Here is a 14,448-nt window from a genome sequence, read left to right on the forward strand (position 1 = left end):
GTAAGAGTATAACAAATCAATAATAGCCTGGAAAGTCACAGCTGTAGACCAAATTTTAGCTGGAAAAAAACCAAAATGATTTTCTTCATCCAGCCCAGCTTTTTCTTATTAATTGGCAATTTCATACTCTGAGAGTATATTCTACAGGCCTTTCCACTTAGAGTCATGCTTTGAAATAGAACTCTATAGGACATTACTCAGTAATGCAGAAGTTTCTGCTAAAGACTGAAGATAGTAAAGGAAGCAATGGTACAAATACTCTCTCAACTATATATTATAATGGAAGTTTTAACCACAGAGCTAGACCAACCTCAGATATATTTTTCAGGTTTACTGCCAATATTCAGCCCTCTTCAAATATTTTCACTGGAAATACTACCCGGTTCAAAACTGAAGCTCTTTATTTATCCCACAATTTCCTTCTTACTTCTCAGCTTTCAGCTCTTTTTGCTCCCTCACAGTTCTTTGCACAGGATTTTAGTTGTTCATGGCTTTTTCTATTGTGTTGCTAGCAACACTGGGAAAAGGAAATACGGGCTCCTGTCAGAGCTAGTAAATCTCTCTTTTGTTTGACTGAGATAGAAATGCTTACACATCATTACCTATTATCATAACCAGTCACTGAGAAAGTTACCTCACCAGTATCCACAGCATCATTTTACTCGATGAACCACAAAGTAGTAAGACTCTAAATTATAATAAAACACTGCTCACCTCTTCACAAACCTAAAAAGATGAATGAGATGGTGCTGATGGGAATATCTGTGCTACCAGAAGTATAACAGGCCATAATCAATTTTGAAGTAGCTTATCAGGGATGGATAGTAAAATGTCACAGATGGTTCCCAGAACTAAAGCTCAGCATTTCAACATACCCATTACTGAGACATCATATTCTATCAGCAGAGTTGCCTCCTGTCCACACTGTTTCAGAATACTCATGGCTTCCGCATGTGACGTTCCAAGGAGTCGAATTCCATCAACACTAAGCAACCTGTCACCAGGTTTGATTGTGCCCTCTCTGAAGATAGATTAAAGGAACAATTGTTATTAATTTAGTATAACATGGCTTGGATAAAATCACCATTTATGCTGAGCGATTCAATCCTGCCTTTTATGATATCCATCCCACTTGACTTTACTCTTAACATTTACTTTGACAGTACGAGTGACCAGAGGTCACTGTGAAAAGAAAATAGTCTTAACTGGATAGTCAATAATTGGAACTACACATTATTAATTAATCAAATCACAGTAGATCACTATTAGGTCTTGTTTTTGTTACAACATGTGTGTCCCCCTCCCCTCCCTCCCACTTTTGCACACACAGGGCATGTCTACACATGCATATTAATGTGACATCATAAACTCCAGTGCATATTGCACCACAGTTTATTGCTTTGGGGTCTGGATTTACAAGAGCACCTGGGAGTGCAGCATGTTGAGCTGGGCTGGAGCAGCCCTGGCTGGTAGGGGCCCCAGGAGGTCAGCCAACCATCCTGGGGCTGCTCCTACCCAGCTCAGCGTGTTGGGAGGGCTGGTTGGGGCATGAAGGTACTTTAGTACGGGGCTAGTTGGCAGGCAGCCCCTGCACTGAAGCAGCCTTGTGCCCCAGCCAGCTGCATCAGCATCTACACATGCGGTATTGCAAAGTAAAAAACTCTGCAGCAGGATAGTACTTGTATTTACAAATACTACCCTGCTGCAGAGTTTATTAGCTTACTCCACCTTAATAGTCTTGCATGTGTAGATGTTGAGACATTTACTGCAGAGCTAATTGACAACTCTGCAGGAAATGTCTCATGTAGATGTGCCCACAAACACCCAGTTTCTGAAAAAAAATAAATAGCAAGCAAAATACATTCTTGAAGAAACAAATTGCTGACTATGAAGAATAATTTCCGGATTTCTCTCTAAAAAAATTCCTCAACCCATCGAGATAATTCTCTTCTTTCTTTCCTAATAATTTGAAAGAAAATTGACTAGGAATACCACCCTCTCTCCTAGGTATATATCATGACACATCCTGAATTATAAGAGAAAATTAAAGTATTTTTATCCTTGGCCCAGAGGTCAGAGACAAAGGCAGGGAGGGAAGGGAGAGAAAAAAGACAAAGGTTCTCTTGAACGTTTATCTGTTTATTTATTAATGTTAGCCAGAGGCAAAAACTTCTAACGACAGCATCCTTTAAAGAAATAGCCCTTTTAGCTTCTTTAATATTTTTAAGGGTGCACATGCCATTTCTGAAAATATAATTGATATACCAAGCCACTTATTAACATTTTTTTCTTTTTAAAGATAGCGAATGCTGTTATATGAAGTACGGTCCTTGGTTTACCCTAAATTACTTAACTTTCTATCTATCTATGACCTTCAGCCAGTTATTATATCTATTTATCTATCTATCTAGATAACAGCATCTTTATCCAAATCAACGCATAATAATCTTGCCATGATTTTGTGAAGTACTAATCAAATGCTTTATTACGTACAGCTATAAATATGATATAGACATACATTATTATGTTTATATCTTTCATGTAAGGTATATTTGTATATAGGGCCCTACAGAATTCATGGTGGAAATGGGCTGTGCTGTAGCTCCTTTAATCTTGCAAGATTCCTCTGCATGCCTCCCCTCACTGCTGATTGGTGGAAGGGCCCTGCTTGCAGATCACTCCTGATCAGCAGGGAGGTGAAAACCATGGTTTTAAACATGACGCTGTTTTTGCCTCCAGCCACTGATTGGCTGAATTGCAGAGAAGCAAAAACAGTGTCATGTTTAAAAATGCAGTTTCGCATTCCTGCCAATAAGGAATAAGCTGCAAGTAGGCCACTCCACCAATCAGTGGCAGGGTATGTGCAGGGGAACCTGCAAGATTAAAGGAGCTGCAGCACAGTGCACTTCCACCATTAATTTAGTAGGGCCCTATTTATGTATAGCAAGAATAACATATATAACACACATAAAGGCAAGGTTCTTTGAGTAGATCTTTTATTAGACCAACTGAGTAACTGAGAAAAAGTTCTTAGCAAGCTTTTGGGTGCAGTCACCCTTCTTCAGCCATAGGAAGTCTCTGTTGTTCTGAGACTCCAAGGAACGAGAGAAGCTTGGAATTCCTTGGAAACTTCTTTCATTCCTTGGCGTCTCAGAACAGCAGAGACTTTCTATGCCTGAACAAGCGTGACTGCGCCTGAAAGCTTGCGAGGAATTTTTTCCCAACTACTCAGTCGGTCTAATAAAAGATATCACATCTACTTAAACAACCTTGCCTGCCTATGTCCTTAGACCAACATGGCTACAACCAAAAACCCAGCATACACACACACGCACGCACGCACGCACGCACGCACACTCATTTTGGTAATACGTTACTTTTATTAGATCAGCAAGGGATTTAATTAGTATGACAGATCATAACTATAGATCTAAATATATGTATATATTCATATATATGTAATAATTGTTACATATGTATACTGTTACATATATAACCGATATAATAGATATATAACAAATTATATAAACAATTTATAGATAGATACACCCACCCATACAAGAGTTACACCCACACACACACACACACACATGAATGAATAGATACATATATTTAGACCTATAGGGCATTTATACACATGCTCTGGGAGGGGGTGAGAATGCTTTAATTAGAGTGGCTCCAAAAGCCGCTGTAATTAAAGCACCCCAAGTGTCACATGTATCAACATCCCCAAGCTGAAAAAATGTTGTTGGGGGTGCTTTAACTAAAGCTGGTCAAACAAGGTTTAAAGTGCCCCTGCCACCTTTTTTCAGCACAGGGACGCTGATACACATGACACTGGAGTCTGCTGGAGTGTAGTAATTACCATGCTCATCAGAGCAGCTTCACTGCACATGTATAGGCACCCCTACTTATGATCTGTCATACTGATAAAATCACTTGCTGATCTACCACATTACCAAAATTAGTAAGCATGCTGCTGTACCATGCTATGTTCTTTATCCTGTTTATTGCAGTTACAGCTCTCTTTGGAGATTAAATTCACCCTAGTGAAAAGGGCTTTGACAGAGTCCTCCACCCAGTCACTCTGGGCTGATTTAGTGGGAGTTGTGCCTCAGAACAGACTAAGGAAACTCTGATCTCAGAACTGGGTCTAATTGTTTTTTGAAAAATAATATACACTGGGTACATCTACTTGAGATGCTTTACTGTGTACTAGACTAATCTAATGCACAGTAAAGTGTCGTAATCTACACAGATTAGTCTAGATGGTGCATTAGACTAATCTACTGCAATAGATATGGGTATTAGAAATTGGCATATTAAAGAGCACATGTAAATGCTGATCAGAAGCACATTGCTCCCAGTCAGCCTAGGCAGCAGGGAGCCACAGCAGGTGGGAGAGCTGTTCCGAATGGGTCCAGATCTCCATGTGGCTGAGAGGCAGCCTCCTGACCAGCCAGGACAGCCTCCACCCCCTTTCCCCCACTCAGGGCCAGCTTGATCTCCACCTGGCTGGGACGGAGCTGCCCGCCTAGCTGCGACAGCTACCCCCAGCCCCCTGCACTCCAGAGCTCAAGACTAAGTGCCCCCTGCCAGCTCAGGGCTGGCTCCCAGGGGAGCATGGAGCTCCTCCTGGCTGCTGCAGGGGGGTACAGCAGGGCAGGAGCAGCCTTGGATTGGGCTGATCCTGTCGGGCTCAATTTGCTCCTGATGGGGGCACACACATAGATTTGCACTGGGGAGCACTTTTCTGCACAGAAAATTCTGCACTGGGGAGCACTTTTCTGCACAGAAAATTCAGGAGCATTAATTGCATGTGTATATGTGTCCACAGCCAGATAATTTCTTCACAGAGTGCAGAAGAAAAGCACTGGGAAATTCAATGCAGTGTTAAACTGAACACAATGGCTACACTGCCTGCTGTTTAAGCTACAAAAAAAAGTGTGCTGTAATCATGTCCTATTATTTCTGGGAATTTTCAGTTTTTTTTCCTTAAGTCTGTGAGGTACAATCCTGAAACAAGCAGCTAAATCTCTTAATTAAAATTCATGCCATGTCATCATGTGCCATGCTTCTGTGGTTGCCTATTATGATTTCAATTAAGTGTATAATTTATGAATTTCAAAGGATTAGGTTTGAACAGGTCTACTGTACTCCACAGATTTCAGACTTGACTTCTATCCTAAATAATCTGCTTTTCTCTCTCTTGCTACAGAGAAGATGAATTGTACCTGTCAGCAGGCCCTCCAGGTCTGACACATGTTATTACAACAGGACGAGATTTATTTCTGTCATCATGTGCTCCACCTAGAAGAGAGAAAGCAACAAACACTCTCATTATATTCTTTTTATGAAAACTCATTTCCAAAGTTCAAGTCCAGAAGTTTGTAGCATACATACTTATAGGTTGGTTAATGAGAGTAAAAACCCAAGTTACACATAAGCTGGTGCATATTAGGAGTAATATTATAGTAGCTTATGATGGAAACAGTTTTTTTCTTTAATGCTCATCTAAAATACTATTTCTTAAATAAGTATATTAATTTCTTCAAACTTCCTGATCTCCCAAATTTATTTACTATGTCATTCTCATTACATCCTGGACATTATAACTCTGTATCTTACAGAGTTTCTAATACAGGGACAAAAGCATGTGCACTCCATCTACACTTAGAACAGTGGATCACTGACCACAAAACAACTCTGTATGTTTTGTAACTCTATATTTTTCCCTATTATATGTCTCAAATACCTGAATTCCTCCCAGGTTATCATCAAAAATAAATAAATTTTCTAATTTAGTTTGAGACCTTTCATGCTGCAGCTTGCAGATGTTACTAAACTATAAAATAAATTTCCATACATAATTTATATAAATACAACATTTATCATATATCTTCTTTAACAGTAATAATCCTATTGCAAAAGCAATTTCCCATTGACTTCAACAGTAGCCAGATTTGGCCTTCTGTGAAATGAATTCTGTTATGTTTTTGGCATATTGGATTCATTACTACCATGCTATAAATACAAATTTAGATTAGTTCATAAAAATAGTATATTAAAATACAGAGATGCCATGAATAAATCACACAAGTTTTTACAAACTGTAAGCAAATCAATATTGAAATATGATGGCTTTTTATCATATAAATGTGTTGGCTTTTTGCTTGTATGGATCAGGAAATTCAGACTTATTCACATTTTCACATTCACGTTTACTTATTCACATCTTACCTCTTATTACGAACCCAAAAGTGTTCCCTTCTTTATGTAATGTAACTTCCACAGTTCTAAAGATGACACCTGATCCTTGTACAGCTGAAAAATTAAAAAAAAGCTTTTTTCTTTCTAATTATACTCATAGCTTTGGACTGGTTCTAAGCTAAGCAAGCTGTGATCATGCAACTGGAAAAGTTAAACTGCAAAACAGTCAGTGTTAAAGACCAGTATTAATTACACTTCATATTCTTCAGAATAATTTGTAGGCCAGTTCTTCAATGGGTGTAAAAATCAACAGAGAACTATATCAATTTATAGCAGCTAAGAGGTCCAGGTTTAAATTATGCTGTAGTTCTGTTTCTCATATATTGTTGACAAATTATAGAAAAATATATACACATAAGTAGATACAGTAGCATGAGGTTGTCAAGTCAAGTACTCAAAGTTACCTAGGGAAGCATCTGCTTAACTCAGAAGCCAAGAACCTTTATTCAAAGAGTATACTCAGGATGCTTAGGCAGCAAATCTCATGAACCTTAAACTTAAACTGTCATATCATCAACCTTAAACTTAATCCCCAACATACATACAGGCTCGGTGGTAACAGCTTGACTTGCACCATGGCCAAAAGAGACCTAGGGGTAATGATTGATAATCACATGAATGTAAGCCATCAGTGCGAGGTGGTGGCCAGCAGGGCAAATAAACACTGGCATGCATCAATCAACACATCTCATATAAAACTAAGGAAGTGATACTCCTGCTGTACTCAGGACTGGTGAGACTGGAGTTTGAGTACTGCGTCCAGTTCTGGGCACCGTACTTCAATAAGGATGTGGGAAATCTTGAGAGGGTCCAGAAAAGAGCTACCCATGTGATCAGGGACTTGCAAGGCAAGCCATACAAGGAAAGGCTGAGAGACCTGGGCCTCTTCAGTCTAATGAAGAGAAGGTTGAGAAAGGACTTGATAGCGTCTTACTGCTATATCAGAGGAGTGCATCAGTTTGGTGAACAACTGTTCACTAGGGCACCCCGGGAAGACCAGGACCAATGGGTACAAACTCCTGGAAGGCCACTTCAGGCTCAATTTCAGGAAAAACTCCTTCACAGTCAAGGTGTCCAGACTGTGGAATAAATTCCCTCCAGAGGTGGTGCAGTCACTTACCCTGGAGGTTTTCAAGAGGAGACTGGACAGTCACCTCACTGGGGTCACCTAACCTTAGTTGCCTTCCTGCCTAGAGTAGGGGGGCTGGACCCAATCATCTGCGAGGTCCCTTCTAGCCCCTAACAATCTATGAATTTATATCATGAGGGATGAAGGATATTAGATTCAAAATAACCCTTTATAATTATATCACCTAATCATTAATAAATTAATTAAAAATGCTTGAATAATATTAAAGGCAAATGTTTTGTGCAACACTGCAACAGTAAGCAGCTGTTCCCAGATCCTTGCTGAGAAGGTGAATGAATACTGTAAGATGGTTGAACATGGTAAATGATTTTTACAAGAAACGATGCTGTAGTTCTGAAAAAAACAGGCAGTCATTTTCATTTCAACTCTAATAAAAAAGCAAAATTTTAGAAAGGATGGGGAACTGACATTTTCCAAACGGAAAAAAGATAAACTCAATGGAAAAAAAAACAGAAGAAAACATTTTCAAATTTCCAAGCTTGTTTTATTAGAAAATGCAGAACACAGAAAGATATAAAATTATTTTTAAAAATGACTTGCTACCACTGTTCCATATGAACCTGCAATTACCATTGCTAAAATGTAAATAGTTAAAAGGTCAGAACACAATCAGTAACACCTATACAAATACTTCCTCTCTCTGTGGATGGAAGAGAGAAAATACTGGTACATCCAGAGGGTGGGGGGGCAGGGGGGTGGAGAGTTAGCCCTACTTCTCATTTCTTTGAAGCCTAAAGGATGGGTTCTCTGAAGGTCAAGAGATGCAGGCAGGATTGGGATTACTAATCTCTGTCAGACTGTCTGTCACAAGGGTTTGTGCACAAATTAATGTTGACTCCATTGTTATTACTTTACTGAAATTTCCCTAGAAACTCACCTACTCTTCTCAGGGAGTAAGCTGGCCCTGGAGGAAACAATGCAAACTCAGCATAATTTGGAGGATGACAGGACATATATATGAACATTCCTGCTATGGTACAAGACATCACATATATAATATCAGTGGAACTTGACAGGGATAGCACAACTGCTATTATTCAGCATCATTACCAGCAATACTTGTACAAGAGGTCAGAAATCCTGAAAACTTAAATGAATGGTTATGATTACTGATGTAATGTAGCATAGCAGAAACATATTGCAACAGACAGAGGCTTACATGTGCCAACAGAGCCTAAACTGCAAATGTACGTTTGAGTAGTTGTGAATGAAAAAATGCTAGTGAAATAATCACATTTAGTACTCAGCTGATCTCTCTAATACAAGTATCCTAGGTCTGAACATGAAGCTCAGTTGTTCCTAATAAACACAGACCTACAATAAATGTCCAAAATATAGCAAGGAGGTTGCCGAAAGTTCAAAAAGACAAAGAAATCCATAATTAGAGGTACTCTCCAGTAACCCGAGAACAATGGAATTCATTAACCCTTTTTTTCTTGAGCGCTGTAGTGAGTTCACAGTGCTTATTGTGCCGGTGGAAATCTGGCAGGAGCCTATGTTGAGCAGACAGTAAACTCAGAGCTTATTGCCCATGTGCAGCACTGCTTTGGGGGCAGGGGGTGTTTACACCCCACTTCACCACTCCTGGACCCACTGTTGTATGTGCATGATACTGATAATGGTCTAAAACAACCCTGTCTTTAGGAGGTAGGTGATTTGCTGACCAGACCTCACTTCTACTTTTGACTCTTCCCTCCACTACCAGACTCCTCAGGAAGGATCACTTGGACCATTTCATTCTCGCTTGTCTCTTCTGTAGAACATTCATCATATTAAAGCTGTCTGATACATCTCTGAGCCTCAAACTGAGTTAGTGACACATGAACAACAATATTTATAATCCTGCTACTGCAAACGTAGGGCAGGTCTCCCACCACCCAGTAAAGTCATACTAGGAATCTATGGGCAGAGGACAGAATGAGGAAAGGACTTGGCAGCCCTGAAGATGTTAGAGGGCAAGTAGCCTCTACCCAGCAGTGACCCCAGAAAACACAAAGTAAAACATTCACCTGCTGGAGCAATATAGGGCCTTATGGATGGAAAAGGATTGATTGTCTCTTGAAGAAAGGATTACAGACACACTTAAAATAATATGAATTATTATTTCTTGAAATATCTTATTTAAAGCTGTTATTAAGAGCTGAAAACAGAAGTTCATGAACTGAAAAAAAACAAAAAGGGAGGTGTGAGTGCCTGGGGACTCCCCATTTCCTTTATAGATTTCTTGTCTCCAAATTTATCAAATGTCCAATATCTTAGTTACTAGCTACCCTCAAAATTATAAGGAAACAGTGAATGATAAATAGGTATACACTCTTTGCATTGCCCGTACACAGAAATGGACTCTCATGGGACTTCATTCAAGCACTTTTGAAAATGCAACCATAAATAGTCCTGCATTTGACAACAACAACAGGAAAAAACAAGTTATATTATTTCTCAGTTTTATTATATATAAAGCTCACACTGCATTAGTGTTCATAGAGAAAGAAGGCTGGAAGGGACCTTAAGATTCCATCCTTTAAGTAAAGCACTGGAACAGGTTACCCAAATAGACAAAGCCTTGGCTGGGATAATATAGGTGGGAATGGTCCTACTCTGGGCAGGGGGTTGACCTAGATTACCTCCTGAGGTCCCTTCCAATCCTAATTTTCTATGAGTCTAAGTTAAGAAACCTTATATCATAAGGTAGAGAGAGCAAGAGCAAGTGAGAGAGACAGTATTCAATTATTACACATGTAAGGGATTTTCAACTACTCGTGTTACTTACAGACTGGAGGGAGCTCATATTCCACTTCTAAAACAACCCTCTCGCCAACGTTCTTGAGCAGGCTGATGATCTCATCATGGCGAAACTTGGTCAGGTTGATTCCATTCACAGATTTGATGTAGTCCCCTACATCCAGCTGGTCACTTCTGCAATAGGCACATTATCTCTTTAGTAAACTTGTGAGACTGTGACAGGTTAGCCAAGTTCCTTTCAATGACACTTTCAGGGCTGATAAAAAAATCAATCTTGCTTGCATCTAAATTCAAATAAGCAAAAAAACTTCCTGTGTGAATCATGCAAATAGTATGGTGACTTTTCAAGATTTTAGTCTAATCTACTTCTGGAATATAAAAAAAAGTATGTTATTAGAGCATTAGCATCTAGGTAAGAAAAGCTGCTGAATATGCCAGCTTGCTAGTTACAGTACAATTCATTTAACTACATCTGGAAGGACTTCACTTCCTAGCTGTCCTCTTTTAACCTGGAACCTCTCACCTGTGTTTGTTTGGGCTACTGCCAGAACTATTTTCTGGACAAAGTCATTACTTTCCCAGCCAATATAACAATTATAGTAAATGTGGCACAGTCCAATGGTACATATTCTGCTCAGTCACTTGGAATGATTTGCCTTAACATCTGTCTCTCAAGCAGATTCTTTCTCAAGTAACAGCTTGTCCGGCTTTCCCTGTACAAGCAGCTATTTTTAATTTTAAACATTAAATGAATCAGCAGCAGTCATTTGAAAGTATGGTGTCATATTTCAGCTTTTCTACTGCTGTTTTGCCTTCACCATTTTATCACCAATGCATTTTTATAGATTTTGGTCAAGCAAAAAAAAAAAAAAAAAAAAAAAAAAAAAAAAAAAATCAAATTTAAAACATTTATAAAAAATTATTCCTTCAATGACTTTCAAATACATTGCCAGTATTTCTGGTTTGTATCAAAACAGCTTTGTGAGAAGCAGCGGCCTGAATGCTATTTACATGTTTCTTTCTATTAAAATGTCTCGTTGTCTCTTTTCTCATGTGCTGCTTTTCAGATGCTGTTAGTCAGTTATTTATTAGTGACCTTTTTGATGCAGTATGTATTTTTGAAGCAATCACATCTTATAATGTATTTTGTGGCTGGAGATGTGGTTACCTAGCAGCAATTCCTCCTTGACGAAGGTTAGATACCCTTGGTTTCCCATCCTTGTCAATTCCGCCCGATACTGTAAGCCCCAGGGTGGTGCCTTCTTTTTTCATTAATTCAACTATTGTTGAGCCCTTGAATTCCTCTGTTGAAAGAAAATTGTTGGCATTATTAAAATTTAAATAGTATCACAGATGTTACTTTAAAAAAAAAAGTCATCTAACTCTCAAGCAAGTAATTTTGTATGTTAATAAGAAAAAATGTGTTCAGTGGCATATTCTTTATACTAGTATTTATGGGCTTTGTACACATAATTCTACATCAAGATAAATGTGTGGCAGATATTCTATAACCAGTTATTAAAAATGTACCAGTGGGGTAGCACAGACTACCAATAAAGTCTGGCAATGCTTAAACAAAAGGTCATTTTTCCCTGTTATTCCACATACTCAAATAGTTAATTTCACAGATGTCCTTGTTTTCTCTCTTGCCCAGGCTTTAATTATTTTATTGGGTTAACAAATTACTAGGCTTAAAAAATAATGGACAAATTATGCAAATTATTTTTTAATCCAAACTAATTTTGAGACTATAACTAGATGTCAGAACTAACCAAAATAACTAGGTATAGTAAGATTTAAGTAAAAGATAAAATATATCAGATACAAACAGGTCCCACTTTTAAAGACAAAAGCAGTGCATTGTAAAGTACTTTGGCTAGGGACAGACATTACACACAAACAGGTTTAAGAGATCAGAAATTGGTTAAACCTGTAACAGAACAGAAGCTCAGCACACATAAACCAGTTCCAAAATGGCTGAAACTGGTTTAAGATAAACTTAGTTGAATGTAGTATTAGACTTAACTGATTTGCGTCAAACTGGTTTATGCAACGCATGTCCCAGACCCCTTTTTGGTTTAAGATAAATCAAACTCTCCCAGCATTCCAGATGCTTTGCAGTCCCAGGCTGTGTTGTCTGCTCCAGAAAGCAGCGTTGGCCCTACCCCTCTGATCCCTAGCCAGAGGTCCGTGGCAGACCGCAGGCACAGCAGGGTCTGCCTGGCTTCCCCCTGCCCCCCCACTCACTACTCAAACAGGGCTTCCCTCCCCTCCCCCATCTCCCACAACATGGACCCTGGCCCCATGAATCCTAGGCATGTGGTATGCTAGCTAATGCTGAGAGGTGTTTGTGTGTCTCCAATTTCACTGGGACAAGTAGACAGAACAGTGTCCACTTAGGGTTTTTTGGAGCTAATCAACAGATCAGCTGGTAATGTCCCTCCATTCCTTCCTTTGAAAAAGCTGTTTAAGAAAAGCTTGAACTAATGAGAGAGGCCTTTGTTTTCTTGATGGGCTGCTAAGCACTATGTTATCCGCTCCCTGCTAGCTCCTCACCTATCAGGTTTTAAGGCAGTATGAAGCAGCAGGAAGAGGTAGATTGAAAAGTTCAGTGACATTAACAGATGCATGCATTACACACCCCACTTTGCCTCAGAGTGCTAGCTGGGACCCAGGGTCTGGCAACACTCCTTCCCCTTGAGCAGTGAGCAGGGAAAAGCCTGGACCTGTGCAGGCAGGGAGAGGGTTTACACTCCTCACTAATGAGAGCATCCTGCTGGGACCTGGCCACACATCCTCTCAGCTCAGCACTATCGAAGGGAAGGGAGGGCTGCTCTTGTGCCCCCCCCAGTTCTAGCTTCAGCCACTGCGGCATGTCCCTGCATTTCTTCAGTCCAGAGGGAACGTCTGTATGGTTCCAAACTGGTTCAACCTAGTCAGGTTAAACTAACCTGCAATGATTGAATCAATTCAGGCTCAGGCTTTTTGAATGTCCGTCCCTAGCCTTTGAGATCTGTGGATAAATGGTATCCTGAAAGTGCTGCATATTATAATTGTTACTAATGTGGAGTCCACTTCATTTGCACTGGGCACATCTATGCTCATCCTGTAGGTTCCCTCTGCAGTGTTTGTCTGTTGACAGTGAGATACTGATATCTCACCTGAGGGTCTGTGGTAGAGAACTAAAGAGGCTAGAGACTACCTTGGAGGGCCACAAGCAGTGAGCTGTGATGGGTTGCATTTCCACCACTTCAGCCCCTCATTTATGGAGTCTCACCATGGATGTTTCTCTCCATGGTTCTTTTCAGCATCTACATGCAGTCATTAGGTAATTTATCAGATTATATATTATGCATTGCCCCACAGCAGTGTATCTTTAAATTAGCTAGCTTGGAAACTGATAGCAGCCTGGTCACAGCAGCATGGTGCGTAGTTTGAGCTGCAGAACCCAGCTAGGAAACACAAAAAATTAGCCTATGCTAAAATCTGTGCTGCTGAGGCTTAACTTCTGGCCTAGGGACAGACATTCAAAAAGCCTGAGCCTGAATTGATTCAATTGTTGCAGGTTAATCTAACCTGGCTAGGCTGAACCAGTTTGTAACTGGACATTCTGGACTGAGAAAATTCAGGCCTGCAGTGGCTCAGGCTAGAAGCCAGGTGGGGTGGGGGTGCTAGAGCAGCCCACCCTCCCTTCCCTTCCCTTCCCCAGCACTGAGTTGGGGGGGGGGAGGGGGGGCATGGCCAGGCCCCAGCAGGTCACTCTGATTAGGGAGAGGTGTAAACTTCCACTCTGCCTGTACCATCCCAGGCTTTTCCCCACTGGCTGCTCAGGGGGAGGAGTGTTGCCAGCCCCCAGCCCCCTGGGGTCTGGCAACTGCACTCTGAGGCAAGGTGAGTGGGGTGCAGTGCATGCATCTGTTGATGGTACAGAGCTTTTCAGTCTCCCTCTCTCTGCTTCTTCATACTGTCTGCAGCAAACTGACAGGGAAGCAAGCCAGTAGGGGACTGATAACAGTGCTTATCACCTCATCAGCAAAACAATAGCCTCACTCTATTAATTCAAACTCTTCTTAAACAGCTTACCAGCTAACCTGTTGATTAGTTCCAAAAAACCCTAAGTGGTCACTGTTCTACCTATCTGTTCCAGTGAAACTGGAGATACTCACACATAGACACCTCTCAGCATTAGCTAGCATACCACATGCCTAGGGTCTGTGAGGCTGGGATCCATGCTGTGGGAGATAGAAGGGAGGGAGCGGGGATCCCTGCTTGGCTAGCAAGGTACA

The 14,448-nt window shown here is 40.4% G+C and overlaps 1 protein-coding gene across 11 annotated transcripts in view; it reads right to left on the reverse strand.

Moving 5' to 3' along the window:
• GRIP1 (glutamate receptor interacting protein 1) overlaps window positions 1–14,448 on the reverse strand; it is a 594,076-nt gene that overhangs the window by 131,219 nt on the left and 448,409 nt on the right. For all 11 annotated transcript variants that reach the window (XM_059726065.1, XM_019493240.2, XM_059726069.1 and 8 more), the window contains 5 exons: window positions 11,331–11,466; window positions 10,191–10,336; window positions 6,241–6,324; window positions 5,235–5,310; window positions 876–1,021 (listed from right to left, as the gene is read on the reverse strand). In XM_059726065.1, coding sequence (XP_059582048.1) covers window positions 876–1,021; window positions 5,235–5,310; window positions 6,241–6,324; window positions 10,191–10,336; window positions 11,331–11,466 — 588 coding nt within the window. The remainder of the gene's footprint in view (window positions 1–875; window positions 1,022–5,234; window positions 5,311–6,240; window positions 6,325–10,190; window positions 10,337–11,330; window positions 11,467–14,448) is intronic.

Source organism: Alligator mississippiensis, chromosome 4, assembly GCF_030867095.1.
Source record: "Alligator mississippiensis isolate rAllMis1 chromosome 4, rAllMis1, whole genome shotgun sequence".
Classification (NCBI taxonomy): domain Eukaryota; kingdom Metazoa; phylum Chordata; order Crocodylia; family Alligatoridae; genus Alligator; species Alligator mississippiensis.